This window comes from Talpa europaea, assembly GCF_964194135.1.
Source record: "Talpa europaea genome assembly, chromosome: 9".
Lineage (NCBI taxonomy): Eukaryota > Metazoa > Chordata > Mammalia > Eulipotyphla > Talpidae > Talpa > Talpa europaea.
In genome coordinates, this window is record NC_140076.1 from 16,458,879 (window position 1) to 16,485,948 (window position 27,070).

The following is a 27,070-nucleotide window of genomic DNA, read 5'->3' on the forward strand; positions in this document are numbered from 1 at the left end:
GGCTGAATGTCTCATCCACCTCAGGGCTCTGGCCCCAACCTCCCAGGCCCCCTTCCTGTGGTACAGCCCAGCCTGCTGGCTAGAGAAAGGCAGGGCTCAGCAGCAGAGAAGGTCAGGAGGCTCAGAGGAGCAGGTGACCCCAAAAACTGGAACAGCACCTCCCACAACAATTCAGAAGCTGATGCTCTCCACTGGGAGCAAGCCACCACCATCACAGTCCAGCTTCTCTGGTCTGTCTCCTCTTGAGTCTCCGGCCTCTAGGGTTTCTCTGATTTAACATCCACACTGCCTCAAGGGGTGTGTGTGGGGTGTGTGTGTGTGTGTGTGTAGAACTAGGGTGTAGGCCAGAGGTGCAGGAGGTGAGAGGATTCACCAGAGACAGAGTGGGGAACAGAACAGGCAGACTGACTGAAATACACTGCTGAGGGGAGCAGCTGGCAAGACAGGAGAGGTCTGCTGCGCCATGTGGGTTTCTCCCTGGCTGGCCGGGGATGGAACTTGTGCTGCAGAGGCTGTGGATTGCTTCATAGTGCGGTGCTTAACCTGTTGGGCCACCAGGGAGGCTCTATTTTATACATTTTTTACATCATTTTTCATTTCTGCACAATGTATGCATTTTCATCTTGGTTCTAGTCCCCATACAATTCCCACCCCTTTGTTTTTGATCCTACTCCCCACCCCTGCCAGTAGTGTGTCTCTGGTTTATAGTTGCTTGTTGATTTTTTTTTTAAAGATTATTTATTTATACAAGCACTGGGTACAGTCTGAAGTACGGGAGGGTGAGAGAGTTCACCAGAGCCAGAGCGGGGAACAGAACAGGCAGATGGACAAAATACACTGCTGAGGGGAGCAGTGACTGGGGATCGAACCGGCGCTGCAGAGGCTGCGGGCAGCTTTGCAGCCCAGCGCTCAACCGCTGTGCCACCAGGGGAGGCCCTTGCTTGTTGATTTTGATTTTCACTTTATTATAACTATGTTTTTTCCTGGTCCCTTATTTAGGTTTTCTAAATTTCTGCTAAACTTCTCTAGTAATGAACTATAGAAATGATTCCCGAAAGTATAGTCTTTTGTAAAAGTTTTTTAATTAACAGAAAACTATGCAAAGAGGCAAGCTGGAAGCAGAGACCCCTAATCTTTTGCTAGTGCGGTGGGCCCCTGCCTGCTGAGGGAGCCTTGGGAACCTAGTGAATGAAGAGGGAGGACGCAGCCTGCCCTCCGTGCACAGGCTGGGACAGAAGACGGGGCAGGACCCAGCTCTGTTCCCACCTCTGAGCCTCAGTCTCTTCGTGGTGGTGGGAAGGTCTCCTACCGCACAGGTCTGCTGGAGGATTGAAGGTAACAACGTGCGTTAAGTGCCCAACAGATTTCTTTCTGCTAACAAGGCCCCTTTGTCTTTCATGTCTTGTTCCTTACCTGGAGGGTCCGTCCTCCATTCCGTCAACACTTGCTTTTTCCTTCACAGTTTAACCCAAATGCCGCCTTACCTAAGACACCAATTCCTTCTCGGAGCCGTCAGAGCACAAGTGGCTCATTTTTGGAGATTTCAGACCCTCCTGCCTGCATTTTAGCACCCCACTGAAGACTGTAGCTTTCCGAGGCCCAGGCTGATTCTTTTGGGGAAGAGGACACTGGGCTTTTAAAAATTACTATCGAATTTTCAAACATCGAAGTGTAAATAAGCTGAGATAAAGTATAAAATGATGTAAGGAATTCCTTGTCCACGTACCGCAGCTTCAGCAAGTATCACCAGGAAGGCCCAATCCCATTTTACTGTCCCCCTGGTTTTACGGGTGCTGTTCTTGGGATCCTCGCCTGGCAGGGAACGGGTGCTGTCGACCGGTGTGGGAGGATCTTTCCAGGGCCCCTGGCCAGGACACCCCCTGCGGAAGGCTCAGGCGTGGTTGGGAAAGGCAGGTTTCACATTGCATCACCCTTATTCCTGCAGCTATGGGCGTGGGGCTGGGACTGAGGCCAGCATCGAGGAAGAGGGGACGTCCTCGCCTGTGGGGGCTGTGGCCCATCATTTTTTAAGCTACCACCCTGGGACCACACACAGGGGATACAGGACCAGGCCCTCTATTGAGGGGAAGCCCTGCTTCTGTCTTGGGACCCGCTCTGCAAGGTGGTTTCAAATGGCACCTGACGTGTCCTTGCAGAGGTGCCACGGCGGCTTTGCTAAGCCCAGGTCTGGGCGTGTCCTGGGAGCTGAGACCCAGAGGCCCCTGATCACCTTTGGGCTCTGGCTCTACCGTGCTCCTCTTCCTGCCCGCAGTGTCTCACGGCCTTCCGTGCTCCATGGACACCCTCTGGCACTACCAGTTCCGCCTCATCCTTCTGGGAGACTCGACTGTCGGCAAATCGTCCTTGCTGAGACGCTACACGGAGGGCATCTTTTTGGAGGGTGTCAACCAGACAGTGGGTGTGGACTTCTCTGTGCACTTCATGGAGGTCGAGCCTGGGGTCCAGGTGAAGCTCCAGTTCTGGGACACGGCAGGCCAGGAAAGGTTCCGGTGAGTGTTGCAGCAGCAGGCCCCTGGGCTTGGCGCTGCCCCCTGCCTTCTACATCATGGCCCCTGAGAGGGAGAGCCCACCCACTAGGAAGGGAAGGGGCAAGAGAAAAGGCTTTGGAGGTTTGTTTAGAAGGAAGGACTCGGACCAAGAACACAGTTCTGCGTCCTGGCTGCCCAGCGACTTTGGACAGCTCCGTGACCTCTCTAGGCCTGGGTGCTCTTACCTATAAAGGGGGTTACAATGGGGACCTCTAAGGGCCTTTTCCTTTTAAAGATTTTATTTATGCATACAAGAGCTGGGGTACAGGCCAGAGGGGGGGGGAGGTGAGAGGATTCACCAGAGACAGAGTGGGGAGCAGAACAGCTGGATTGACTGAAATACACTGCTGAGGGGAGCAGCGGGTGAGACAGGAGAGGTCCGCCACTCCATGTGGGTAGCTCCCTGGCCCGGGTTCAAACTCATGCTGCAGTGGCCGCGGGTAGCTTCATAGGTTGTTTCTTAACCCCTTGCGCCACCAGGGAGGTAGGGGCCTTTTCTAACTGCGGGTCACTGTAAGACCTTGATCCAAGCTCTGGCTGCCTCCTCCATGCGTCACCTCATGCTGGCACAGGGGACCCTCTCCTGGAGGGCATCCTGGTCCCAAATGGCTCCTTTTTCTCTCAAACAAACCAATTATGCTGTTCAACCACCTGCTTTTTGGTTAATTCTTTCTCAGGAAAGTCTTTCAAGCCTTATTCCTTTACCTTTATTCAAATCAACTGCAGCAACTTCCTGGATGGTTCCCTTCCTGCCTGCTCCCAATTCCACTCTCCACACTGGCAGCCTGAGGAAGACTGTTTTTTTTAACATGCAGCCATAATCGACTGTGTCCTCCATCTAAAACTTCACTGGCTCCCCATTACCTGTACAGCAGCTTTCAAACTTTTCATGTGCCGGTTTTTAGTATTGGAATTCTCTTGTCAGATGGAACTTTACCTCACTGCCCTAAGATGTCCACCATTAAGAGAGGTGTTGATCAGGATGAAGAGGGTTGGGAAGCCCAGAGTCAGCATGCTGGGCTCCCACGTCACACCCCTTATCACTACCTGTAAGACGCACATGGGCGCACACAGGAACATACACGCAGCGGCCTCGAGGTATGGGCACTGGCCCACACTAAGCCTGAGGGCTGCCACCCCCAAGCTCACTTTCTGCTCATCTCTGGCCTTCTCTCCTAATGCTGCACCTTGTGCTTTAGCTACACTGACCTGTTAGTGTCTTCACACCTCTGGGCCTTTGCACATGCTGTTCTTATCCCTTAGTCACTCCCATCTGTCTCCAGAGGACTTGGGGAGAAGTTTGGGGCACAGTGAAGTGTGCAGGCTCTGGAGTCAGATGGGCTTGGCTGAAACCTCAGCACTGTTCCTGTAGCTGTGTGCTCTTGGGTAAATTACTCAAACACTCTTAGTCTCCTCACTGGAAAACAGTATTAAATGAGATACTGTAAATAAAGTTCTTGACACATGATAGGTGTAATATTTCTTCTTCAGGCTTATTAGGGACACACCATGAGCTTATCCAGGGAAGGGACTGAGCACCACTGGGCACCTGGGAAACACTCTATAACCTCCGCTGGCGCGCACAAGTTCATCAGCCAGCTGCCCTCCAGCTCCTCAGCCGGTGCCCAGTGCCCTGTGCTCAGCAGGACGTTAGGCTCTGGGGACCAAATACAAGTGGGAAGGTAGAGGGTGTCACGCCCAGGATGGGGGCTAAGTTGCACCCGAGATGGTCAGCTAGTCAGACGATCCCTGACAGGTCACTGGGGGACACCGCTCTCTCCTGTACCCCCGCCTCTGGTCACGAAGGCCTGTGTGTGCACCACTTACACAGCTTTCACATTTACCCTTCTCCCAACTTTACCAGGTGGCAGCCCACTAACAAGTCTCTCCACGTCCATGGTCGTCCTCCACTGCCCTCCGGTTTGTTCAGATAGGCTGAACTCAGTCTGCCAGAGTGACCTTTTCAAAATGCAAATCTGACTACATCCTGCTCCTGCTTACAATCCTTCCTACTGGATAAAGCCATTTCTTTGCTGGGGCCTATAAGGCTGTACAAAGACTGGCCCAACTCACCTCAGGACTGGCAGACATAAGCTCTCCCAACTTGAAGAGGATCCCCACCCCCTTCACCTGGGTTACTCAGACCTCCTTCCTTGCCCTGTGAACCTCACTTTTGCATCTCTGTCACAGTGGCAATTTTGTATTTATCCATCGCAGGATTGTTCCTGTTTCTGTTCATGGCAGAGCCCACTGCCCTGCACAGCAGAAATAACAAGCCCCTCAATAAGCAGACAAGACTCAGACAGATGAGGTCACTTACCTGTAACAGCTGATTAAGCAATGAGGTTTTTAAAACTCTGCGCCAGTTCTTTCCTTTCAACTGCCCTGATTCCCTTGTCCCTTCCCTTGCGTCCTCAATGGAGGATTCAACTAACTCTGGATTCCTTCTTGGTTGCCGAGGTCAGTGACTCGCTCCTATTATCGGAACTCAGCTGGAGGCCTTTTGCTGTTTGATATCACCAACAGAGCATCCTTCGAGAGCATTACCCGGTGGCATCAGGAGGCTCTGGAGAAAGTGAAACCTTTCAACATCTTCTTCCTGGTGGTAGGTCACAAGAGTGACCTGGAGGCTGAGCGACAGGTGATGGCAGAAGAAGGGGAGAAGTTGGCCGCATCTCTGGGTACTCGCTATGTCGAGACCTCAGCCAAGAGTGACAGCAACATCAGCACAGCCTTTGAGCTGCTCATTCAAGACATCTATGAGGCTGTGAAGAGGGGGATCATGGAGCCACACTCAGAATGGGAGGGAGTGAAAAGCAGAGTCCATCTCAGGCCAAGCTTCAAGAAGCAGAGGAGCAAAGCAGGGCAAGGTGGATGTGCCTGTGCTGGCGACCCCTGGGTGAACAGCCACATCCCCTGAAGCCCACGAACCCTTCACGATCCACAAGGGCCATACTGGGCACAGGACAGGATGATGCTAAGTGCCACTGAAGGTCATGACCCTGAGGTCTCTAGAGGCCTGGCTTCCTCTGCACCATGGTGAAAAATACCTCCATCAGGGACAGCAGCAAGTAAGGACAGGCAGCTGCACAGACAGGCCTTTCCCCAAGGCTACTGACATCCTTTCTTAGGGTCAAGGATGAATACAACTTTCTCCAAGAGTTCCAGAAGAACAGGTCAAAAGAGGTTTTGCCAAAACCAGGATCCCTCTTCCGTCTGGGGTTCATGCTAGAAGGTTACCCTGGCCCATCTTTATGCAGAGAAACTGGACTCAAAAAGCCTACTGATGGAAGGAATGGCCTTCCTTGGAGTAAAATAATGGAAAATCCCTGGGTTTCTTCCTCAATCACAAAATTAACAATGGTGCTGCCACCTGCTGACTACAGAGCCACATCCAGTCTTGCTTGTCCTAACTCCCTGTGGCATTTCAAAGGCTGTGAGCCATGTACCCTCTAACTTTCGATTAATAACTTTTTTATTCTGGAAAAGCAAATGAAAGTCATATTCATATAAACACTGACATTACAAAGTACAGGAAAGAGGGGAAGGGAGAACGAAACAGAAAACTCTACAAATCCTGCTAATACTGTCTCACCAAACAAGACCATAATGCTTTGTCCCATATTCAATCACTTATATAATAAACCAGAAATAAAATCTTCTCTGGAAGATACATTGCTCCTCTTTGAGACGGCAGGGAAAAGGGACCGGAAGTTGGGGTAGGAGGCTTTATTCTTTTGGCAGATCCTTTCAGTCATTATATTGCTGCACTGTTAATAAAAAATATATGCTTCTCTGTCAAGCATTAAAAAAAAAATTCCAAGGATGAGATGGCTGAGGTTTCAGCTCAAGTATCTCCAAATACATTGTTGTCCATTCCCTGACCTTTCCATGTGTTATTTCTTGGTCGTTTTCCGGATCAATGCCATTCTCTGAAAGGAGAGAGGAATAACCGATTACACAGATTAAGGTCAGGAGCTTTCTGGAACACCCATGTGTGGCTAGCAGGCAGCATGTTCTTCACCACAAGGTGGAGTTCTCAGGAACCTACCGGACAGGGCCGCAGACTACTTTTAACCTGAAGACAGTCTGCTGCCCAGAGATGCCTGGATAGACCAGTGGATCCACATTGTTGACCAAAAGGGCCAAACTGCTCTAGGCTAGCAGGATGGCAAAAAAGTTAAAAGCAGAAGGTAACAGTTCTTGCCTTTCGGAGACACAGGGGACAGGCCTTCAAAGTATGTGTTTTCTAGGATCTCCCCTACCCCAATCTCTCTCTCATGATGAAGAGGGGCCTCTGTTTCCTGTCTGTGGCTACAATTAAAAGCAGCTGACACCTCACACTTGCTCACCTACAATAAAGGAAAACTGATACTAACAACCTTCACCACAGTCAGCAGGGAGAACATTCAGATCACATTTTACTATCACCAGACAAATTACTGATTTGTTTTGTTCACTCTTGTTGACCAAGAGTTTGTTCCAATATTATTGCCATTTATTGGTAAATATTTGGATACGGTTGAATGGTGGAAATTTGGGAGCAGAGCCATAGTGAATTCACTGTCAGGAGGGAACCCCATGTGGCCCTTTGATTCAGTTCTGGCGGCTCTCTTGCAGGGCTGCCCCGTGAGTTCTGCAAACATCCCCACTGCAGAGACGCCAGGCTATGGAAAAGAAAGGGACACTCAGGACAGCCCACTGTGCCCATCAAGCTTACAGTTAAAGCTCACTTTTCAGTCAGAGTAGCCAGTTAAATTAAGAAAGCTTTGTCAAAGGGAGGGCAACACTGCCATTACCCTGGCCAATCACAGGAGGACTTGCTCCACAGCAGAAGAGGGGTGCTAGGTTCTCATATGGACCCTCAGTTCAGTGGGAAGAGGGCCAGAGGTCAGAGCTGGGCCGCTGCTTCTCCACCAAAACTGTAGCAGATTACTGCTGTGAATAACCTGCCCTCTGGTCATGAGACCATCTGAAAATCTAATCAGCTGCAGTGAAAGGAGATGGTACTAAGAGATGTGCAGGGGATGAGATGCATCCATATTAGAAAAAGTCAGAATCAACAGCTTTAAATGGTGCCCATCATAGTTGAAAGAAAAAATCCCCAGACCTTGTGCATGAACAGGAAAGCACCAAGGAACAATGAGATTGCCTTCCGGGCCTGCTGCCTCTGGCCTTCTCTGACCTTTGACCAGGAAGTGAAGTTCCCCAGCTGGGAAGTGATAACCACAGTGATGGTGATGTGTGCACTCCCTCTGAGACAGCTCTGAGAGCCATGTGGCTGCCCTAGGTCTCTGATGGCTCCTCACCTGTTTATGAGCTTCTGTGGTGCAAGCTTTTTTGTAGGGTCGGATTTCTTCAGAGCCAAATCCTGGAATCCACATGTTCCACTGGCGCTCTACAGGGAAGGGGCAGCAGAGATAAGGGGATTGGGAGGGCAGAGTCAGGTGTGCAGTGTGACCCACAGATAAGTTCAGGGAGGGCTAATTTGAGAAATCAACTGTACTTATCAACGGTCAGCCTGCAGCAGCTCTCCTACCCACCTGTGTCTCTTTTCCTAATAAACCTGTCCTTTTAAGATGTAAAAAAAAAAAAACAAAACCAAAACCAGTAAGCCTACAGAGGGGTTCTCTGGAACACAAAGTGGGGGATCAAATATGGTACCTTCAATGTTAAAAAGACACCATTTCACTTTAATGCAAAGAAAGAAGGGGTAGATTAGTCAAAACTGTGAGAGCTGAGCACAAGGTCTCCATGTGGTTTCATGGAAAAGCAAAGCAATTTATTTTTGTAGTTGTTCATCTCTTATGTTCAAAGTAATTCCTCTCTTGGGGCCTCCCTGGTGGCGCAAGGGGGTAAGTCTCAGCACTATGAAGCTATCAGCAGCCACTGAAGCACAAGGTGGATCCCCGGCCAGGGAGGTGACCCACATGGTGCAGCAGACCTCTCCTGTCTCGCCCGCTGCTTCCCTGAGCAGTGTATTTCTGTCAATCTGCCTGTTCTGCTCCCTCCTCTGTATCTGGTGAAGCCTCTCATCCCTTGCACCTCTGGCCTACACCCCAGCTCTTGTATGCATAAATAAATAAAATCTTAAAAAAAAAGAAACAAAGTAACTTCTCTCAAACCCAAAGGAAGAGGAAGAACAGAACGATATTCCTAGAATCTTGGAGTTAAGAGTGGAGTCCCAGCTCTGTGGCTTCACTGTGGAGCTATATGAGAGTCTGCCTCAGTTTCTTCATCTTTTACCTGGTGGTAACAACAGCAATAAGCACCTTGCAGGGTGGTTGAGAGCCTTTAATGACATAATGCAATCCCAGAGCCTGGGATTAATACGCAAAGAAAGGACAAGACATAGGTATGTGCATAACATAGCTCCATGCCCTGTGCTACTGGACATGCTCTTCCCTGTCAAATCGTCGCTACAAGTTGCCAGGGGGCAACTTATTTATTCTACTTTGGCAGTAACAGGCATAGTACTTACATAGTGCCCCAAACCCATGAAGAAAAGTGTGAAGTCTACTAACAAGAGATTAACGGAGTAAGTCTTTACTCAAAAGGAGTTACATGGGGACTCTTTGATCATACTCCCCTAAAGCACTGAAAACATTTGTTTTGCAGATTTGTTTTACTCCAGGCAGGCATATATTTAAATCAAATTGAGCACAGGAGGTTTCACAGTCATATTTTGTGTCTAATGTACAGTAAATATTCAATGAATGAAGGATTCATGTTTGGGTCTAGAATAATTTTAAATACAGCTCTCTTTCAGTATTTCCTTGAAAATAAAAATCTCTGAAGTCTGCTAATATTGTGACACTAAGATTATTCTCCATGAGGGGCCTCTTCTGGTGGTGCAGGCAGTTAAGCACAGCACTGTGAAGCTGTCTGCAGCCTCGGCAGCGGGTTCAATCCCAGCTGGCTGGAGAGAATCCCACATGGCGCGGCAGACCTCTCCTGTCTCATCCCCTGCTCCCCTCAGCAGTGTATTTCAGTCAGTCTGCCTGTTCTGTTCCCCGCTGTCTCTGGTGAATCCTCTCACCCTCCCGCACATCTGGCTTATACCCCGGTTCTTGTATGCATGAATAAATAAATTTTTTTAAAAAAAGATTATTCTCCATGAATTAAATTTACAATCAAGGACCTCCCTAGTGGCGCAGGGGTTAAAGTCTCAGAACTATCAAGCTATCACCAGCCACTGCAGCATGAGTTCGATCCCCAGCCAGGGAGCTACCCACATGGCACAGCAGACCTCTCCTGTGTTGCCTAGTGCTCCCCTCAGCCATATATTTCAGTAGTTCTGCCTCTTCTGCTCCCCATTCTGTCTCTGGTAAATCCTCTCAAACCCCCCGCCCCCCGCCACACACACACTTCTGGCCTACATCCCAGTTCTTGTATGCATAAATAAATAAAAATAAATCTTCAAAACTTTTGCTATACATGATCTCATTAACATTTCTAAAGAAAGACTCAATGAGAAAGGGAAGTTATTCAAGTACCAAGTATAGAAAACAAAGTCAGAAGCTAACACTGGCCTGAACTATCCCAGCTCATACAGAAGAGAGCTGTGAGGAATCTGCAGCCCAACTGGTCAGCCTATCTTTGTTGAGGGGTGTGTGATATGTGCAGCAGACCTACATAGTCTAGTGCCATTTGACACCAGACACCTAAATTCCCATGCTCTGATCTCATACTCTCCAAATACTCTGCTGCTGATGATTAAGTTTCCTTTCTTTTGAATATTCTGGTATCTGTGATAATTGCTTCTTACTGGTGATGAATACACTGAGATTCAGTGGCATTATGCATATTCACTGATACACTACTCTGTAACCATTATCACTATGCATCTGCAAAACATTTTCATCATCTGTACATTAAACACTAACTCCACATTTTCTTCTTCCAGTTTCTGATAACAACCACGCATTCTACTTTCTCTATGAACCTGGGCTGTGGGGGTTTTACAACATGTTAGCAAATTCTTTCACACTCCCAGTAAGAATAGAATTCAGGGCCTCCCTGGTGGCACAAGGGGTTAAGATGCAACCTATGAAGCAATCCACAGCCGCTGCAGTACCAGTTCAATCCCCGGCCAGGGAGCAAACCAAACATGGTGCAGTAGACCTCTCCTGACTAACCTGCTGTTCCCCTTAGCAGTGTACTTCAGTCGATCTGCCTGTTCTGTTCCCCACTCTGTCTCTGGTGAGTCCTCTCACCCCCCCCCCATACCTCTAGCCTGTACCCCAGTTCTTGTATGCATAAATAAATAAATCTTTTTTTTTTAAACCATTTTTTTAAGATTGATTGATTGATTGATTGATTGATTTATACATACATGCATACAAGCACTGGGTACAGTCAGAAGTACGGGAGGGTGAGAGAATTCACCAGAGCCAGAGCAGGGAGCAGAGCAGGCAGAAGGACCGAAGTACACTGCTGAGGGGAGCAGCGGGCAGCAGGAGAAGTCTGCGCGCCATGTGGGACCCTCCTCTGGTGGCCAGGGAGCAGCCGGGAATCGAGCAGGCACTGCAGAGGCTGCGGGTAGCCTCGCAACCCAGCGCTCAACCGCTGCGCCACCGGGGAGGCCCTAAATAAATAAATCTTTAAAATAAAAAAGAATAAAATTCAGTGGTGCTATGTGACTGTAGAGACTAGGCTAGAAAAAGCCATGTAGTTTCTTCCAGAAGGTTATGAGATGCTTGTTCTGGGAGCTTTCAGGTATCCTGGGACTGCAAAATAATGACTTTATGTAGACAGAACACAGAGTGACCAGAGGAGTCCAGCTTTTTGAGAGACCCTAGCCCATGCATGTCATGGACACAATGAAACGGTTTTGGCCTGAACTGGAGCCCTCAAAAAGATACGTTGTTTTTGTTTTTTTTTAAAAGATTTGTTTATTTATTTATACAAGCACTGGGTATATTCAGAAGAGCAGGAGGGTGAGAGAATCCACCAGAGCCAGAGCGGGGACCACAACAGGCAGACTGACGAAATACACTGCTGAGGGGAGCAGCGGGCATAGCAGGAGAGGTCTGCATGCCATGTGGGACCCTCGTGGGCAGCTGGGGATTGAACCGGCGTTGCAGAGGCTGCGGGCAGCTTCACAGCCCAGCGCTCAACTGCTGCGCCAACGGGGAGGCCCTCAAATAGATATGTTTTAGTCCAAACCGCCCGAAAACTCAGCAAGCACCAGAAATAGGGTTGTTGCAGATGTAACTAGCTAAGATGAGGTCATATAGGAACAGGGTGGGCCCTTAGTCCAATATGACCGGCTTATGAGAAGTAGAGCAGAGACACACAGGGGAGAAAGCCTTGTTAAGGTTGCTAAGCTTTACCAAATTCTAAAAACCATTGCCATGATTCCTATAGTTTGAAATTTCACAATTTTGAATTTAGTGTTTGTTAAGCAGAAAAATAGAGCACAGATTATATGTATATCATGATTATAATTTTCTTGGGGAAAATGCATAAATAGGCTAAAAACTGGAAGGGAAACACCATTCTTTGAATGTGGAGACCTAACAGTTGTATTTACTAAGCTCAAACTTTGTGCCAGACCCCTCACCCTGTTAAGTAGAATATTATGATCCCCACTTTAGAATTATGGAAACAGGTCTAGGAGAAAGTAGGAAGGGTAAGGGAATACAATTAGAAAGCAGTAAACCGACTGTCTGGCCTCATCCCCCTATCGTGGACACCTCTCTTCTCCATGTAACACCACTATTTAATGGATATATCAACCCCAGTGCCTAAAAGTCTGATTCTGGCATTAAGAGTCCTCTGACTACACTTTTTTTTGGCAGTTCTAAAGGAACAATAGTGTGGAGACCTCAGGAAGAAAGGAGACACATACCTAGATGCAGCTGGACGTCTTTTACTTCCAGGGTGGTAGACTTGCGATGCCGAGCAAGCTGGCAGGCTGCTGTTACCACACTCTCGATAAAATCATCAGCAATCTGCAGCAGCATCTGGGCAAGACAAAAGTGAAGGAAGAGTAACCATCACATTGGCAAGGTAGGCTCCTGTTGCTGGGACAACTGTATCTGCCTGAATCACATTAGTCAGGCTTTTAAGCTGAAGTAGAGAGGAGGAGTGAAGACAATAGAAACACACTGACTCATTAACCAGGCGGAGTGTAACTCACACCTTTCTGATGATGGGCTTTCTACATAGTAGGGATCACCTAGCTCAATCCCTAACCCCATATTTGCTTCTGAATCAGGTGGAAAAACAAAAAATGATTCATTATACTTCCTCATTTGAAGTTTCTTTTCTTTTTCTTTTTGAACACTTTTTTTAATAGAGGCATGTTTTATTTATTTGTTTGTTTGCTTGTTTGTTTTTTGTTTATACATGCACTGGGTACAGTCAGAAACACGGGAGGGTGAGAGAATTCACCAGAGCCAGAGCAGGGAGCAGAGCAGGCAGAAGGACCGAAGCACACTGCTGAGGGGAGCAGCGGGCGGCAGGAGAGGTCTGCGCGCCATGTGGGACCCTCCTCCTGTGGCCGGGGAGCAGCCGGGGATCGAACCAGCGCCGCAGAGGCCGCGGGCAGCTTCGCAACCCAGCGCTCAACCGCTGCACCACAGGGGAGGCCCTCTTTTTCTTTTTAACTTTTTTTTTTTAAGATTTATTTATTTATACAAGAACCAGGGTACAGGCCAGATGCGCAGGAGGGTGAGAGAATTCATCAGAGACAGAGTGGGGAACAGAACAGGCAGACTAATGAAATACACTGCTGAGGGGAACAGCAAGCAAGACAGGAGAGGTCTGCTGCACCATGTGGGTATCTCCCTGCCCGGCAGGGAATCTAATATGTGCTGCAGAGGCTACTGACAGCTTCACAGTGTGGTGCTCAACTGCCTGCACCACCGGGGAGGCCCTCTTTTTAACATTTTCAAAGGACAGAGTTATTAGGAAAAGGAGAAAGAAAAAAGACATAATATAAATCCAAGTAGGCAGATAACTGCTGTTGCTGCTGTTGTTGCTGCTTTGCAAAGGGAAAAGGTTTGTGAAAAGAAACAAATGCATAGTCACAGGCAGGCATTAAAAGTTTCCTTTAATTGCTCATGTAAAGTTCCTTAAGCACTTTATTTCCATTACCTCACTTAGTCCTTACAATAACCCAGTGGGGGAAAAAAAGGGCATGGCTTTTATCTTCATTCTACAGAGGAGGATGCTAAGACCCAAAGAGACTAACTTGCTCATAGCCATGTAACTACTGAGCAGTGGAACCAGGATTCAACCTCAAGGTTCTGAGTCAAATCCTGGTTTCATTCTGCTTTATTATCAGTTTTTCCTGGACTTTGCAAAAAGCACAATCAGAATTCTGAAGCTAAAAATGCACATAAGAAAACTGAAAATTTGATAAGTCAATATCTCTAACCCCATTACTTCCTCTGCTAACCAAAGAATAAAGTAAAATACAATAACAACTATAGATACAGACATTCCTTATTCTGTTAGACAACACACTGTCGCCTTCCTTATGGAACAAAATGAATATCATCTAAAGGAAAGATCCTGATTGAACATGCAAATAAACTCTAGACATGACCGCTCCTTCCCTAAGCCCATTAAAATAATAATAAAGGGGACACTGAAATCTAGAAAGACAATAAGTGCAAGGAGATACTTTAAAGAAGCAAAGATTCTAATAAACTTTTAAAGTAAATGTTTGCTAAAAGGGCCTCCCTGATAGAGCAAGGGGTTAAATCTCAGCACTATGAAGCTATTGGCAGTCACTGCAGCACTGAGTTTGATCCCTAGCCAGGGAGCAAATCCACATAGCACAGCAGACCTCTCCTGTCTTGCCTGCTGCTCCCCTCAGCAGGATATTTCAGTCAATTCGCCCAATCTGCTGATCACTCTGTTTCCGGTGAATCCTCTCACCTCTCTGCATCTCTGACCTACCCCCCAGCTCTTGTGTGCATAAATATGTTTAAAAAAATATCTTGAAAAAAAAAAAAGTAAGTATTTGCTAAAGCGATACTAAGTAAAGGGCCTCTGGTGGCCCAGCGAGTTGAGCGCAGTGCTGTGAAGCTGTCCGTAGCCTCTGCAGCTTGGGTTCGATTTCCAGCCTGCCAGGGAGATACCCACATGGCATGACAGACCTCTCCCATCTCTCTTGCTGCTCCCCTCAGCAGTGTATTTCATCAGTCTGCCTGTTCTGCTCCCTGCTCTGTCTCTGGTGAATTCTCTCACCCGCCTGTGCTCTGGCCTGTACCCCAGTTCTTGTATAAAAATAAAATAAAATCTTAAAAAAAATAGTTTAAAAAAAGGAAAAAAAAAATTCTGAAAAAAAAAAAAGAGAGATACCAAGTAAGAATAGGAACAGACCTAGCTCTAAAACACGTGTGCCTGTAGAAGGGACACCACTGAGAACTGTCTAACTTACCCTTCACTATTCCTGAGATCTGTGATTTGGATATGCCATTTATCATAGAAGACTGGGCTGAAGCATGGAATCAAAAACTGAGGAATTATTACGTGTCTATATACAGAATAGTTCTCCAGAGCAGCCAAGTGATTTCTCTTCACACACCCCTGACACAGAACATGCAGGTTTATCCACCAGAAACTAAATGGAAACAGCTCTGGGGCAGAATATATCAGACACAACACAAGTAGGAGAGAGACACAAATCTCTTTCTCTTTGCCTTTCTTCAAGAATGTTGGAGGCTAGGGATAAACCCTCTAGACAGGAGACTGGAAGATTTTTCCCTTAAGATATTAAATGACACCAAAGAAAAGACTTACAGACATTGACATTTAGGGATTCCCCAACAAGAAGAATGACTTGTGGACAAATTATTCTATAGTGAAGCCAGTAGTATGCCGGAGCCAGCTGAGACAAGCTCATGAAAGTCAATTATTCGCATTTCTCCCCAATTTTGCATTCAGTGACAACAGGCTGATAGCTTAAAATAGGGCATAGTGGGAATATTTACAGCACAGAAATCAAGAAATGCTAAAAATCAGGGCGTTTTTCTCTACAGAGCTGGTTGTTAAACATTTACTATTTACATAACAGGGTGAAGTTCACCAGTTAATAAATTCTGCTTCCAATCAGTTTTTTAGCATTCCAGAATCACTAGATATTTGAATGAAGTCTTCAACACCAAGAGGAAAACAAACAAACAAAAGGGGACTATAAGGAATGCCAAGGAAACAAAGACAATGCAGGAAAAAGAAGAAAATGACAAAAAATGTAGTTAATGCCCTCAGAAAGATATTACAACCATAAAATAAGACCAGAGTGGCTAGAGGGAAGAAAAGACCAATCAGTCAACAAGAAAAATTAAGATTTTACATAAAAAAATTTAAAGCGTTTAGAAAATAAATGAGGGAAAATTGCCTAAGCAAGTAGGACTTAGAATTACAAAGAAATGAAAAATATGAGGAAAAAGACCAAGAAAAAACTAAGGGTATTATGTAAGATCTAATATCTAATCATCACTCTAGCAAGAGGCAAAAATAGAGGAGAAATTACAAAAAAATCTAATAAAAGAAAATGGATCCCTCACACACTGCTGATGGAAATGTAAAAGGGTAAAGTGCTTTGGAAAATGTCAGATAGTTGCTCTAAGGAAAACCATGAGTTTCAAATGACTCATCAATTCCATTCCTAGGTATATATCCAAGAGAAATGACAACACATGTCCATACAAAAACTTGTACACAAATGAAAAAAAAAGAAAGAAAAATCACCAAAAAAATCTATATGTGAATGTTTATGGCAACATTATTCATAATGGCCAAAAAGTGGAAACAATCAAAAAGTCCACTGACTGACATATGAACAAAATATGGTATATCCATTCAATGGACTATTACTGAGTCACAAAAAGAAGTATCAACACATACTAAAATGTGGATGAATTTTAGGAACATTATACTAAATGAAAGAAGTCAGTCACAAAAAACAAATATCAGATAATTCCACTTGTTTACCAGAATAGGTAAACCTACAGAAGCAGAAAGCAGATTAGTAGTTGCCTAGGGCAGTGGGGGTGGGGAAGAAAAGGGGAGTGACAGCTAATACAGATCAATTTCTTTTGGGGAGGTGATGAAAATGTTCTAAAACTGATAGCTTATACTTGTACAACTTGCTGTACATTTCAAATAAGTAAATTTTATGGTATATAAATTATATCTCATTAAAGTTGCTACACACATATACACAAAGAAGGCACATATTTTCCCGCTGGTTAAAAAATGAAAATAACAGTGAAGTTACACTGTTTTTGTAATTTGCATTTCCTTTTTGTGTCATAACACACTCCTTAGCAAAGACCAAAAGAAACCAAAATAAACAAAATCATCCCAGAATCAAGGCATGCAAATATCTAGAAGAACTCAGCACAGCAAATAAAAATGGACATATACTACAGCTCACATAAAAATTTAGAACATGTTGCAGGGGTTAAAGACACAGCACCATTAAGCTATTGGCAACCACTGCAACAAAGTTTGATCCCCAGCTAGGGAGGTAACCCAGATGGCGCAGCAGACCTCTCCTGTCTCGCCCGCTGCTACCCTCAGCTGTATATTTCAGCAGATGTGCCTATTCTGCTCCCCACTCTGTCTCTGGGGAATCTGCTCACCCGCTGCACCTCTGGCCTGCACCCCAGTTCTTGTATGCATAAATAAATAAATCTTTAAAAAAATTCAGAACAGGGCCTCCCTGGTGGCGCAGCGGGTTGAGCGCAGTGCTATGAGGCTGACTGCAGCCTCTGCATTGCCGGTTCAATTCTCGGTTGGCCAGGGAGATTCCCATATGGCACAGCAAACCTTTCCTATTTTGCCTGCTGCTCCCCTCGGCAGTGTATTTCGGTACTTCTGCCTATTCTGCTCCCTGCTCTGTCTCTGGTGGATTCTCTCACCCTCCAGCGCCTCTGGCCTGTACCCCAGTGCTTATATAGATAAATAAATCTTTTTTTTTTTGAAAGATTTATTTATTTATTTATACATGCACTGGGTACAGTCAGAAGCGCAGGAGGGTGAGAGAATTCACCAGAGCCACAGCAGAACAGGCAGAAGGACGGAAGCACACTGCTGAGGGAGCAGTGGGAATGGCAGGGGAGGTCTGCATGGCAGGAGAGGTCTGCGCGCCAAGTAGGACCCTTGCCAGAGGCCGGGCATCAATCCGGCGCTGCGGAGGCTGCCGACAGCTTCGCAGCCCAGCGCTCAACCGCTGCGCCACTAGGGAAGACCCTAGATAAATAAATCTTAAAAGAAAAAAATTCAGGGCCTCCCCGGTGGTGCAGCGGTTGAGCGCTGGGCTACGAAGCTGCCCACAGCCTCTGCAGCGCCAGTTCGATCCCTGGCCACCGGCGAGGGTTCCACATGGTGCACAGACCTCTCCTGCTGCATCCACTGCTCCCCTCAGCAGTGTATTTCGCTGGTCTTCCTGTTCTGTTCCCCACTCTGGCTCTGGTGAATTCTCTTACCCTCCCGCTCTTCTGACTGTACACAGTGCTTGTATAAATAAATAAATAAATAAATCTTAAAAAAAAAAAATCAGAACAGGAAAAAGATTCTAAAAAGAAATGAGAACAGCAAGAAATTTCTTAATAGATTTTAGAAGACAATGAAGCAAAGCCTTCACAATTGAAAGGAAAAAACAATTTCCAGACTAGAATTTTAAATCCAGGCAAACCAAAAATTAAAAGTGGGGTTACAATGTAGACATTTACCTCTCATCTATCCTTTTGTAGGAAGTAACAAAAATTGTGCTACGGCAACAAAAGGGAGAAAAGTGAGAAGGGGATGTGGGATCCAGAAAATGAAATACCCAAATAGAGAAAGAATGTAAGACTCATGAAGAGTTTGCTCAAGTGGCCTAAAATTAATCAATCTGAAGTGGATGGAGGTTTCTGAGAGTGAAATCTCCAGGGAGGTGGGGAGAACCCAAATCAATAAAGTATTTTTCCATTTGGAAAACAATTTAGATAGGTGTGTAACAGCTGATAGCAGATACAGAATAAAAAAGGCACCAAAAAAAGTAAAGTAAATAAAAGTGAGTCAGGGCCTCCCTGGTGGCACAAGGGTTAAGACACAGCCTGTGAAGCTGTTCGCAGCCACTGCAGCATGAGTTCGATCCCCTGCAGGCCAGGGAGCTACCCACATGGTGCAGCAGACCTCACCTGACTCGCCAGCTGCTCCCGTCAACAGTGTACTTCGGTTGATCTGCCTGTTCTCCCCGCTCTGTCTCTGGTGAATCCTCTCACCCCTCCCCCCCCACCCCAACCTCTGGCCTGTACCCCAGCTCTTGTATGCATAATAAATAAATAAATATTTAAAAAAATAAAATGAGTCAATTATCAACTTCAAGAGAATAAGCTGCACAAGAAAGGAAAGGCAACTAAGACATGACTTGGCTCAGTGGTGAACTATATATATATATATATATATATATATATATGTCAGGTTTTTTTTTTTTTAAAGATTTATTTATTTATTTATAGAAGCACTGGGTACAGTCAGAAGCATGGGAGGGTGAGAGAATTCACCAGAGCCAGAGCGGGGAGCAGAGCAGGCAGAAGGACCGAAGTACACTGCTGAGGGGAGCAGCGGGCGGCAGGAGAGGTCTGTGCACCATGTGGGACCCTCGCCCGGTGGCCGGGGATCAAACCTGTGCTGCAGAGGCTGCGGGCAGCTTTGCAACCCAGCGCTCAACCGCTGCGCCACCAGGGAGGCCCTATCAGTTTTTATACATATAGTCAGAATAATGTCAGTACTTACTTTTCAGTTATTTTCACGAAAAATATCGTGACAAAAATAATATTGGAAAAGTGAAGAAAAGTTGTGTCTGGCATGTGTATGTGGTTTAACAAAATTCTCTTCTACCATAATAGGCATCCGATAGATTATTATAAAATTAATGAATCAAAAGATATCTGTTTAAGGATATTACTTAGAAACATGGAGGAATATTCTAGAAACAACTAAAACTGTTGAAAGGAATTGCCCATGAGTAGCAAACAATGCCCTTTTTGACAAGTAAAAGTAATAGCAGCTGTCAGTTATAAAGTGCCAGGTATTCTCCTAGGTAACTTATATAAGTTATTCCATTGAACTCTCATAATAAACTTGTAGATAATGTCATAGCTACCAACACAGGAGGAAACTGAGTCTCAAAGTTTAAATGACTCATGCTACATAAGTAAGTTGCAGAGGCAAGACTTAAATTCAGATTTGTGTGCCTCTGTGGTCTATGGTAACTGCTATTTCCTACTAGTCTCAGGGATACCCAGCTGCACCTTACCTCCTCCACATCTTCATCCAATTGCTCATTAGGGTCCACTTCTCTTACTAAGTCTTGTAATTTCTTCTTGGTCAATACCTAAAGTTAATAGGGAAAAGATTTTTTCAGCAAAGTATTAAGGAAACAAAACAAACTCATTACTCCATAATGAAGAAAGACTATTAATTTGTTGGGTTTAGTTTCTCTTCCTAAAGAGGTAACAGTCTGTCCTACCGGTGGCCTGTTTTGTTCCCTGCTGTCTCTGGTGAATCCTCTCACCCTTCACATCTCTGGCCTGTACCCCGGCTCTTTTTTTTTCTTTTAAAAGATTTTATTTTATTTATACAAGAGCCGGGGTACAAGCCAGATGTGCGGGAAGGTGAGAGGATTCACCAGAGACAGAATGGGGAACAGAACAGGCAGACTGATGAAATACACTGCTGAGGGGAGCAGTGGGTAAGACAGGAGAGGTCTGCTCGCCATGTGGGATGCTCCAAGGCCAGTGGGGATCGAACCGGCACTGCAGAGGCTGCGGACAGCTTTACAGGGCTGCGCTCAACCGCCTGCGCCACCAGGGAGGCCCCAACCCCCAGCTCTTGTATGCATAAATAAATAAATCTTAAAAAAGAAAAAGAAATACAGAACATAAATAGCTCATAATTCTACCACCACCTAAAAATGACTATGTTAGTATTTTAGCTTGTCTTTTAATTATATATATATATATTTAAAGGACTGAAGTGGTTTTTTTTTTTTTTTTTTTTGTATTTATACAAGCACTGGGTACAGTCAGAAGCGCGGGAGGGTGAGAGAATTCACCAGAGCCAGAGCGGGGAGCAGAGCAGGCAGAAGGACCGAGTACACTGCTGAGGGGAGCAGCGGGCGGCAGGAGAGGTCTGCGCGCCATGTGGGACCCTCCTCTGGTGGCCGGGGAGCAGCCAGGGATCGAACCGGCACTGCAGAGGCTGTGGCAGCTTCACAACCCAGCGCTCAACAGCTGCGCCACCGGGGAGGCCCCTTTTAATTATTTTTAATGGAGCAGATATGTGACATGTATGACATTTCCTTTATGAAAGAGGGATCATGGTTATATATACTTATACAGATATTTAAGTTATACAGAGTTGTTTCCTGCCCTCAGGGAGATTTGAGCATATTTGTTCAGGAACAGGCAAGTTTATAAAACACACATAATGATAGAAAGGTGCACAGGGTACAAAAGTAGCCAAAAGAGAGTATCATAGCTTTCACCTTGTGTGCTAGGAAAAGCATCACAAAGGAGATACCTTGAGCTGAGCAGGTAGGAAGAAGGGTGGAAAAGCATCATGGTACAGTGTGTTGTTTCAGAAAATTGCCAATTATTTTATATTGTTTATTTTTTTAAAGATTTAAAAAAAATTTTTTTTTTAAAGATTTATTTATTTATGCTTACAAGAGCTGGGGTATAGGCCAGAGATGCAGGGGGTGAGAGGATTCACCAGAGACAGAGTGAGGAACAGAACAGGCAGACTAACTGAAATACACTGCTGAGGGGAGCAGCGGGCGAGTCAGGAGAGGTCTGCTACGCCATGTGGGTTGCTCCCTGGCCGGCTGGGGATTGAACTCATGCTGCAGATGCTGCATATTGCTTCATAGTGTGGTGCTTAACCCCTGCACCACCGGGGAGGCCCACTTTTTGTATTTCTAAAGTGTGACAAACGTGCATAAAGGACATAACTATCAAAATAAATATATTAATGATATCTTAGATCGACCCATTCTTCTCCACTTTACCATTACTACTTTATTCAATACTTTGTTTCATGTCTTAATTTATGTCAATTCTTAATATTGGTTTTCCTCTCTGTCCACCCCTTTTCCTACCTTTCTCATCTCCTTACCACCAAGTCAATACTTTTAAAACATGCTACTTTTATAGTGTTATTCTTAACTCCTCCATTAAATATTCACAAAAACTGTCGATTGACTAAAAGCCCCTATGGAAACTACTACAGGCCCAGTATGTTCTGATGTAATCCTACCTATACAAATTTATCTCCTGTTCTTCTCCAATAGAGTCCACACTCAACATACGTTAGTCTCCTGACCATCTGCCCCACCCCCATTCATCTGTGCTAGGCTCTCCACCAATTCTCTTGACATATTGTCTCCTCATCCTACTACTTATGGTATAAGGTCCCAGTCAAGAGATCATACTTATTTCTTGTGGCTTTAGAGGGTGGAATCAGAATCATGGGTAGAAAAAGGGTGGTAGATTTAAGAATTATTGCCGAAAATTAATAATGTCAGCAGCTGGATGAACTAGAAGGAGAAAAGGCTAGAGGCAAGAGTGCTTTTATTACAGGAACAATGAATCCATTAATTATTTTATTTAACAACAATAAAAGTGAATTATATGGAAATTTGATAAGGAACCTTAGAAGTCCAAAGGAGGGGAAAAAGCTTCTTTTTCAGCTGAGAGGAAGAGGCAGCATCTGAGATGGACATCTCTTAAAGCATTACAGGTTCAAATAAAAGACAAAGTGCCTATAGAGAGCAAAGAAGTATGAGGATGATACCTGATTGTTTTCAGGGCTGAGGCGCCCTCCAGCCCCAGGAGTGCCTGGTATCTTTACCACTGTAGTGCTATTGGCCATGGAGCCTTGTGGAGGAGTGCTGGCTGGTTCCGGTTTTATGGATGAGAAATTGGAGAGGTTGATTAGGGCTGAGGGACCAAACTGGTTCATAATCTGCCGAGCTTTGGACTTCAGCTCATAGAGCTTATCAAGATCCTGTTTCTTTTTGGAGCTGTGAGGACCAAGGCCAAGCAACTGTAGAAGGAAAACATGAGAATTAGCTCCAGAAGCACCTGTAATAAAGGATGAATTTTGAAAAATTCTATGAGATCTGTCAGATGTTGAAGGGTCTTCAGTATATCTGGAATAGTGACCACCTGATACCTACACATTAAAAATGGAGGGAAAAAAGAACGTTCATTCTCTCACCTGATATTTAGAAAACATCTCTTCTCCAAAAACTAAGTGAAATAGTCCATAAAATTGATATGAGGAAGAAAGTAACTGCAGTAACTTACACACAAAAAGTAAACTAGAATGAGCAAGACATTTTTGAAGGCTGTAAAAATAGAAGACATGTTTACCACATGCATTGTTTTTGAAAATCAAATAATGTTAAATTCAATAAAACATGGCACAATCACATACTTGAAATCCAGTCATAAAACTTCAGAAAATAGTTAGTTTATTCTGGCATTTCAAAACATGCTTAAGTTTATGTCAAGACTATGATTAAATAATAGCAATTGTTAAAAGTAAGCTCTCCTTTGTCATCAAGAGCACATTTTTTCTCAGTGTTATCAACCTTTAAGTACATGCAACATCCCTAGGCTGAAGTAGCCAAGACTCTTCATTTTCAGAACCATGACAGCACTCTGGACATCAGCTTTGGTGTCATCAAGGTCAGAAGCACATTCACCAGGTTCCACCCGCAGAGGTCTCAAGGAGCTTACTTACAGCTATCTGAGTGTCTAGATCTTTAATTACATCAGCAACGGCTGTGAGCCCGGTGAAACGAGAGGCAGCCATTTTCAAAAGCTACCTGTAAACGAACAATTGGCATCAAGCATTACCCCTGCCATAGAACAATTTCAATGGCCGGGCCTGTCACATCTTCATCAGCCAGGATCCAGGCAAACTGCATCCAGAGAAACATATCTCCTTATCACTGATGATGATATTATAGACTATCTTACTGGAAAATGGATGTTCTATTGTTTGGAGAAAACTAGGAGCACATAAAACAAAACTGTGAAATTTCAACCTTCAGGAATCATAGCAATGGTTTTCAGAAAAGCTAGAAACTTAAATGAGTATCTATGTCTTTTCTCTTCTTGCCTCAGTTGCTGAGTTCCTCCTCAGCACAATTACTAAAACTTCCTCTGGTTTACACTAAACAAAAGCAACTATGCACTGGTTAAATGGCCAACAGACCAGGGCCTCCCTGGTGGCTCAGCGGTTGAGCGCTGGGTTGCAAAGCTGCCCGCAGCCTCTACAGCGCTGGTTCGATCCCCGGCTGCTCCCCAGCCACTGGAGGAGGGTCCCACATGGCGCGCAGACCTCTCCTGCTGCCTGCTGCTCCCCTCAGCAGTGTGCTTCGGTCTCTGGTGAATTCTCTCACCCTCCCGTGCTTCTGACTGTACCCAGTGCTTGTATAAATAAATAAAAAATAAATCTTTAAAATAAATAAATAAATAAATAAAATGGCCAACAGACCAGGCTGACTTGCTGATGAAGAGCTGGCTGAGGGGACAGCAGACCATCAGGACCACTTGTTTGTTTAACCATATGTGGCGTATGCAACAGCAGACCATCAGGACCACTTGTTTGTTTAACCATATGTGGCGTATGCTGCTTTCTCTCTTATCCAATGTTACCAACAGAAGAATCAGGATAGGAAAAGATCATTAACATGGTAATAGTTGTTCTAATGTTTAAAAAAAAAAAAAAACTTTTCCCAGGGTAAGTGCTATGAAAAAGCCTCAGCAAAGATTATCAGTATGTTCATCACACTGACCATATCATACATCTCAAATAACATGCCCGCAGACTTCCCAAATAGCACTAAGTAGTGCTTAAAATAAGTGAAAAAAATTTTTTACAATGGAGATTTCTGTATAATGGGAATGTCTAAAGTAAATTGGGGGCCTCCCCGGTGGCGCAGCGGTTGAGCGCTGGGTTCCGAAGCTGCCCGCAGCCTCTGCAGCGCCAGTTCGATCCCTGGCTGCTCCCCGGCCACCGGAGGAGTGTCCCACATGGCGCGCAGACCTCTCCTGTCGCCCGCTGCTCCCCTCAGCAGTGTACTTCGGTCCTTCTGCCTGCTCTGCTCCCCGCTCTGGCTCTGGTGAATTCTCTGACCCTCCCGAGCTTCTGACTGTACCCGGTGCTTGTATAAATAAATAAATAAATATTAAAGGAAAAAAAAGAGATGGCGAGCATTTAAAAAAAAAAAAAGTAAATTGGAAGACAAATATATATATATAGCTTACCTAACTGAACCAAATATGAATAAACACATATCAAATTAGGAATGAATCTATGGAATAGTAACTCTAAAGATTACTAATGAAATAGGTTGCTTTAATGAAATAAATAGAATATAATATGAAAAAAATTGGAGTCTCTAAGAAACTAGACTTCAATAATATTGTACTCATTGATCTTGAGAGGCAAACAACATTTATAAATGCTCAAGATTTCTGTGTAATTGTATTACCTCTTCCACTAAAACAAAACTGGTGATAACCTTTACCAGACTGACAATACCCTTACTTCCCTAGACTGTTTCTTCATTTGGCTGGATTTAAAATACTATACATATTTAGATGGGTTTATACAACTGTCAGACACATCACACTTAACATTTAGGATCTGTAACGTACCACAAGAGCAATAAATCAACTTTCCCCAAAAGGTAAAGGATTGTATACCTAACCATCTATCCCAGAAAAATGAAAACTTATGTTCTCATACAAACCGTATGTTAATGTTCATAGCATATATAAAGAAATGATATTGATTATTGAATAAATAGTGGTATATCACCGAATGTCTGGCAAACATCTAGCTTTTATGCTTAAAATTTAAATATTTAATCCATTGTGAATGACAGGGGTATACACATTCCACCCTTCACACATTCATCCATTCAAGGTGGATCAAATATTTAAATTAAAAAAATCACATACTAGAAAACAGATTTTTAAAAATATCTGAAACCTAAACCTCATATTTTGTACAAAAATTAACTCAAAATGAAGCATAGACTGAAATGTAAATGTCAATTAAAAGGGCCTCCCTGGTGGCACAAGGGGTTAAGTTTCAGTGCCAAGTGTCAGCAGCCACTGCAGCATGAGTTCGATCCCCTGCCAAGGAGCTAAGCCACATGGTGCAGCAGACCTCTCCTGTCTTGCCTGCTGCTCCCCTCAACAGTGTATTTCAGTCAATCCACCTATTCTGCTTCCCATTGTCTCCAGTGAATCGTCTTACCCACCCTCTAGCCCGCACTTCTGGCCTGTACCCCAGTTCTTGTATGCATAAATAAATAAATCCTTTTTTTAAAAGAGAGTAAATAAAGTATTTCTAAAGATAACTCAAAACTCAAGAGTCACAAAACACTGACATGTTCAATTACATAAAAATTAAAATGTTTGCAAAGCAATAAACATAAACCAAGTTAAAGGAGAAAAGATAAACGAGGAAAAATCCATGAAATATACATCAAAGACAAAGGACTGATTTATTTTATGTAGAAAAAGAATCTATAAATCTGGGCCTCCCTGGTGGCACAAGGGGTTGAGATGCAACCTATGAGGCTATTTGCAGCCACTGTAGCATGAGTTCGATCCTGGGCCAGGGAGCTACCCACATGGCACAGCAGACCTCTCCTGACTCGCCTGCTGCTCCCCTCAGCAGTGCATTTCAGTCGATCCACCTGTTCTGTTCCCACTCTGTCTCTGGTGAATCCTAACCCCCCACACCTCTGGCCTGTACCCTAGTTCTTGTATAAATAAATAAATCTTTAAAAAAAATAATCTATCAATCAATAAGCACTCAACCGCCTCAAAAAAAAATTGAAAAAAAGAAGATAGTGTAAGAAAAAGAAATTCAGGGGCCTCCCAGGTGGCGCAGAGGTTGAGCGCTGGGTTGCTAAGCTGCCCGCAGCCTCTGCAGCACTGGTTCTATCCCCGGTTGCTCCCCGGCTACCGGAGGAGGGTCCCACATGGCGCGCAGACCTCTCCTGCCGCCCGCTGCTCCCCTCAGCAGTGTACTTCGTCAGTCTGCCTGTTCTGTTCCCTGCTCTGGCTCTGGTGAATTCTCTCACCCTCCCGCACTTCTGACTGTACCCAGTGCTTGTATAAATAAATAAATAAACAAACAAACAAATAAATCTTTAAAAAAAAAAGAAAAAGAAATTCAAATGGCTCTTAAAATAATGAAATGATCCTTTACTCTCATTCACAATAAAAATGCAAATTAAGACTACAAGCTACTGTCTATTACCCATTTGGCAATGATGAAAAGTTTTATACAGGGCCTCCCCAGTGGCGCAGCGGTTGAGCGCTGGGTTGCGAAGCTGCCCGCAGCCTCTGCAGCGCCGGTTAGATCCCCAGCTGCTCCCCGGCCACCGGAGGAGGGTCCCACATGGCGTGCAGACCTCTCCTGCCACTTGCTGCTGCCCTCAGCAGTGTACTTCGATCCTTCTGCCTGCTCTGCTC

At 44.9% G+C, this 27,070-nt stretch overlaps 2 protein-coding genes across 2 annotated transcripts; one reads left to right on the forward strand and one right to left on the reverse strand.

The window, feature by feature from the left end:
* Nucleotides 1–2,295: 2,295 nt before the first annotated feature.
* On the forward strand, nucleotides 2,296–5,469 carry LOC311176596 (ras-related protein Rab-39B-like; the record flags this gene model as incomplete). The annotated part of the gene is made up of 2 exons (XM_084242252.1): nucleotides 2,296–2,510; nucleotides 5,010–5,469. 2 exons carry the CDS (start codon nucleotides 2,296–2,298, stop codon nucleotides 5,467–5,469), a joined length of 675 nt encoding a protein of 224 aa, XP_084098378.1.
* A 976-nt stretch (nucleotides 5,470–6,445) lies between these two features.
* TAF12 (TATA-box binding protein associated factor 12) lies at nucleotides 6,446–23,381 on the reverse strand (the record flags this gene model as incomplete). The annotated part of the gene is made up of 6 exons (XM_084242014.1): nucleotides 6,446–6,481; nucleotides 7,859–7,947; nucleotides 12,403–12,517; nucleotides 19,819–19,896; nucleotides 22,356–22,607; nucleotides 23,310–23,381. The coding sequence occupies 6 exons, from the start codon at nucleotides 23,379–23,381 to the stop codon at nucleotides 6,446–6,448; spliced, it is 642 nt and encodes a 213-aa protein (XP_084098140.1).
* Between the last annotated feature and the right edge of the window lie 3,689 nt (nucleotides 23,382–27,070).